Source organism: Chinchilla lanigera, unplaced genomic scaffold, assembly GCF_000276665.1.
Source record: "Chinchilla lanigera isolate Chin_1 unplaced genomic scaffold, ChiLan1.0 scaffold00001, whole genome shotgun sequence".
NCBI classification, from domain to species: Eukaryota; Metazoa; Chordata; class Mammalia; order Rodentia; family Chinchillidae; genus Chinchilla; species Chinchilla lanigera.
Window position 1 is genome coordinate 34,053,392 of NW_004955402.1, and position 4,900 is coordinate 34,058,291.

Below are 4,900 nucleotides of genomic sequence, written 5' to 3' on the forward strand. Positions count from 1 at the left end.
ATAAATAAATAAATAGGCAAAAACAAGGCCAGATCTTAGGTCAAGACATCTACCAAGCTACAGAGGCTCAATCCAAAGGGCAATGGGCACCTGGGTTCCCAGGTCCAAGCAAACTCAACACCCACCCCCAGGCCAGGTATCTTCAAACCTTTCAGATAACAGATACAGCACAAACAGGAAGCAGAATCATTATTTATCCAGCATTCCCACACTATAAATTGAGATCTAATACCCAGGAGCAATTTCTTTTTCTTCTAGGATGGGGAGGCAGGAATATGTTCTTGACTGCCTTGAGCCAAAAATGATAGCCACCTTGCCCCGAGGTTCAGGCACATGTAACACTCCTTTGCAGAGGACTCTAAGGGACTTCACAGCACCTGCTACACGAAACCCCAGGCCTTGTAGAGGCTGCAGTGAGTGGGGCAGCTTACACCTTGGCAAGACAGACCGCTCCCCAGCTTTAGCAAGCTAGCACCCCACCCAACTCCCATGGCCTCTTCCCAAGCTGGAGACTTTGGTGAACCGATTTCCCTTAACTGTGAAACTGGTTAAGATTTTTAACAGTTGCCCATGGTAAAACCTTGTGTCTTTCACCCAGTAACCCAAGACCAAAAATTTAACCTGAGGCTTAGCAACCGAAGAATGTAAATTCCCAGGTCCAACACAACACACTCCCCACTCCCCGTGCCCATGCCCGTGCCCAAGCCCAAGGTGGGGCTAAAGCAGCACCCCAAAGCAGCACCACTCCCCTCTAACCACAACATCCCAGCCACAGCTGCCAGCAAAACCAGCCCCAAACCTGTCCCTGTGCCCCTCCAGCACCAGACCTGACAGCCCAGCCTTGTGTTGGGACCATTCTTCTCATGGGGGCTTTGTGTGTTACCACCCTCACCTTCTTACACAACAGCGCTTTTTTTTTTGTTCCCTTTTTTGTTTTGTTTTAAACAAAACCATTTGGGTGAGTAATCAGCTGTTTGGATTTCCCATTGGCAGGTTAATCACTTCCTATTGGCTGATTTGAAGAACATTTCTCCCCCCCACCCACCCCTTGGAAATGGCACATTCCTGTCTTTGTGGCTTCTCTGTTTATACACATTTTGCTACCTAATGTCAACACTTGCTAATGAATAAATATATCACTCCACTCACCGAAAATGAGGGCCCGGCCTGGCAGAATAAATGCTTAAATTCTGCGAACAGATTTATCCCAGTATCTTTGCAACAAACCCAAGTAAACATGGCTCTTCTTTTCTACGGTTTTTGGATGGCTCAGGCGATCATTTACCCCATAGTCTTTAGGCCTGGGCCACAGAGACTGCTGCCCCTTTTAAAGAAAACCTCCCAATTTGAAGACTATGAAACAGTTCTCCCCTTGGAGAACCTCACAAAAGAATTTTTTGATTCTTTATGCCAAAAACTCCAGCAAGTTAACATTCTTTAGGAATAGTGAGCTTGGTAATACCAGTTAACTTTTGTTACAAATTCAGAGAGCTGGTTATCTCCTCATTAATGACCATTTATCTGTTGTTTTGTAAATCGAAAGCAAAATATCACATGCTTTGCAGGCCACTTATTAGACAGGCACCAGGCAAGCAGGAACGCCTTCCTAACTTAGAGAGCTAGAGTCCCGGGAGGGCTGGCTGCAGAGCATGGGCTTCGGTTACACGTTCATTAAAGTATTTAATTTATGACAACGCCCCAGCAAAACTTTTAATTAGTAGGGGGAAAGGCCCAACAACCAAAACTCATGAGGTGGAAGGACTTGTAGAATTCCAGGAGCTAAATGGTGCCCAACCCTTCACTTTTTCTTCTCCCAGAACCTTGGCAAAACACAAATGTCACAAGCGTTACATTTTTCAGCCACCCGCATACAGGCAGAAAAACCGAAGTTACAATCTGTACTTTTACCAAATGAACTCCCACTGTAAGAAGGGACTCCAGGAAACAGGACTTGTCCCTTCTGTCATCCTCAATCTGTTTTGCTGACCCTGTCCCCTGGCACTGTCAGCTCCAAAGGATGGGCCTCTCTGTGCTGCCAGCCAGAAGTTCAATGCAGACAACCGCAACAGGGCTGGTGCCAGTCTCAAATGGGCTTCTGCCCTGGCCCCATGCCATCCAGTGACAAAGCAACAGGCAGGCAGAGCTATGCTAAAAACTTTTAAGGCCCCTACCAAGAATTCTGAGAAAACTCCAGGAGGAGACTGAACCACTGGTGACTGGGAGATGAGGAACCTACTTCCCTTTTACTTGCTGCCCAAGTTTACACATGCTAGGTGTCTTATTCCAAACCAAAACCCCCCTGCCCCTTCGGAAACTGTCTTCCCTTCCATCTCATCACCCTTTCCATTCTGCCCACTGATTCTGCTGGCACTTACAAAATCTCTGAATTTTCCCAACAACCTGCCCTATTTGGCACAAGACACTTTTTGCATGGATTAAAGTCTCCATGTGTTAAAGCTGAGCTAAGTTTGGTCACAGGGTGCAAATACATAAAAAGGAACAAAATGTAAAGGATTATCTAGGAAATGTCTTTAGTAGGGGGAAAAAACCCAGCCACAACAGAAAAATTTACCAAACTTCCAAGAGAGGACTCTTGACAGAGCCTAGCACTTCCCTCAGGCACCACACAGATATAAAAACCCGGATTCTAGAGGTTTCAGTTCTAAACTGAAGATAGGAAAGGTATTTTGAAAGTCATCTACTACTCACCAGTTGGTTTGAGAAAATCCATCGGGTATCTGGAGTAAGGAGGGGGGGGAGACTCTGGAATTAAAAAAGTAAGAGAGTATAAGGGCCCAGCCATGAGAAAGAGAGATAGAAACTTATGATAACAGAGGCATTCTTTTAGCCCAACTGTTTGTCTTAGCTGTGGGGGTTGGAGGCAGGGCCGCGAGGCGGTGATTGCCTTGATATTTAGCTGTCAGATAAACAAAAGAGGCCGCCTGGCGCCAGACTCGGCGCTGCGCTCCTCCACGTCTGCGGCCGTCGCCCCAGCGCTCGGCGGGCCCGGCTGGAAACCACCGGCTCGGCCGCGGCCGCGCACTTCACAGTTCACGGAGCTGGGGGCGACAGGGCCCCCTTCCCGTGCTGAACTCCAGACCCCGCTCCCCCGCCTTCCCCGCCTTCCCCTGAGCTTGTCCGCCCCCTGAGTGCGATTCACCTCCGCCCCCGGCTGCTCCGCTGGGCACCTGAGGCTCCCCTTTCCCAGCCCCCCTGGGAGACGCGCCCCTAGTGTACTGGTGAACTTGGGGGAATCTGCGGGCGCCCGGAATGCAATACAATCCCACACACCGTACATAAAGACACGGAAAGAGAGGATCTAGGAGGATAAAAGGGTAGGCTCTGGGGTCTCAGCCGTGAAACCCAGGCCCCTGCGCAGTTAAGGGGCAGCAACGTCACCGAGTCTCTGGGGACCACCTTTCTAAAGAGCATTAGTTACACGCTTTTCTGTACGAAAGAGAGAAAAAGGAAAAGCACCCAAATTCTGGCTTCTGGTTCCTTTTCACCCCGGGGCTGGCAGGGATAAAAGTAAGTACCCAGTTCGGCCTCCCACCCTAACCCTCTACCCCTAAAACTCCAAAGCTGTGGGACCAGAACAGTATCTGGGCCACTTGTACCCGATGTGAGTCTCCTTATTTACTAAAGGAGTGGAGACTTTCCAGCTTTTATAACTCGCTTTTCCCAGCCTTCCTTGGCGGGCTTGGACCGAATCCAACTCGGCCACACACCTCACCGCCTTTCCGGGTGCGGGGGAGGCGTGACCCCCACTTCTCTCTGCATCCCCTTGGTGATCCGGAAATGGGTGAGTCTAATTTTTAGCCGCATATCCGTACAATGTGCGCAACAGCAGTGCCCAGGGACACCCTCGGGGCCACAGAAGCAGAAAGCCTTGAAGGGAACCCCCCCAAGGAATGCCCTTCGAGTTTCCCCGGTCCCTTCCCTGCCTTAGTCCCTACGTCTCCTCCAGGAGGGGGATGTACCCGTCCCCCTGGAGAGGTGGTTGCACGCCCACAAACACAGCCCGAGGATACTTTTCTTCCACCACTTGCGCGCCGGGGGTGGGGGCAGACACGGGACAACTTCTTACCTAGTTCGCAGAGTCGGCTAAGATGATGGGGGTTGCAGCACACCAGCTCGGGGTTGATTTTCCCGTAAGATTCACAGCAACACAGCCTCTTGACTTCCGAGGAATGCCTGAGATCCGGCCACCTGAACACTTTGCACAGCAGGAGGGGGAGCGAGTAAGACGAGGCCGGCTGCGCGGGTTGCGCGCTGGCGGGCGCCCCGGGGCCCAGCCTGCAGTCCAGGCGGCCAGGCAGCAGGAGGCACGCGGTGCGCGTACCGCCGCGGGACTCCACGGCCTGGAGCAGCAGCTCCAGCTGCCGCTCCTTCAGTTTCTTGAGCACCGAGTGCGTGAGTGTCTTCAGATCTGCCTCAGCGCCCCCGGCCGCGCCGGCGCCCGTGGCTTGGGGGTGGGGATGGTGGTGACCTTTGGCACCGCGGACCGCCTTGCCCAGGCAGCAGCCAGCCCTGCCGGCACCACCGCCACCAGCCACATGCGCCCGGCCGTCCGTCGCCCCTTCTCCCCGCAGTTCGCCTCCTCCTCCGCCTCCTCCCGCACCCTCCTCCTCGTCCTCGCCGCCGGGCGCACGGCTCCTCCAGAGACGCCGGACGAGCGCAGATCGTTTGGTCCTGAACATGCGGGGAGAGGAGGCGAGGAGAAAAGTCGTTTGCCGGCTAAGGAGCGAACATGACCTCCGCACACCATGAAGAAGTCGGGCGCCGAGTTGGGGCAGCAGGCGCAGGCGACAGCAGCAACAACAGGGGCCCGGGCAGGAGCGGCGGCGGCCCGAGGGGCGCTCCGTGGCATGCGCCAGTCTCCCGGAGGCCGGGGCGCGCG

At 53.3% G+C, this 4,900-nt stretch overlaps 1 protein-coding gene across 1 annotated transcript in view; it reads right to left on the minus strand.

The window, feature by feature from the left end:
• Positions 1–4,900, minus strand: part of Smad7 (SMAD family member 7) — a gene marked incomplete in the record, with an annotated part of 30,766 nt that overhangs the window by 25,208 nt on the left and 658 nt on the right. Inside the window, 2 exon segments of the mRNA XM_013510569.1 lie at positions 2,710–2,763; positions 4,088–4,900. Coding sequence (XP_013366023.1) covers positions 2,710–2,763; positions 4,088–4,700 — 667 coding nt within the window.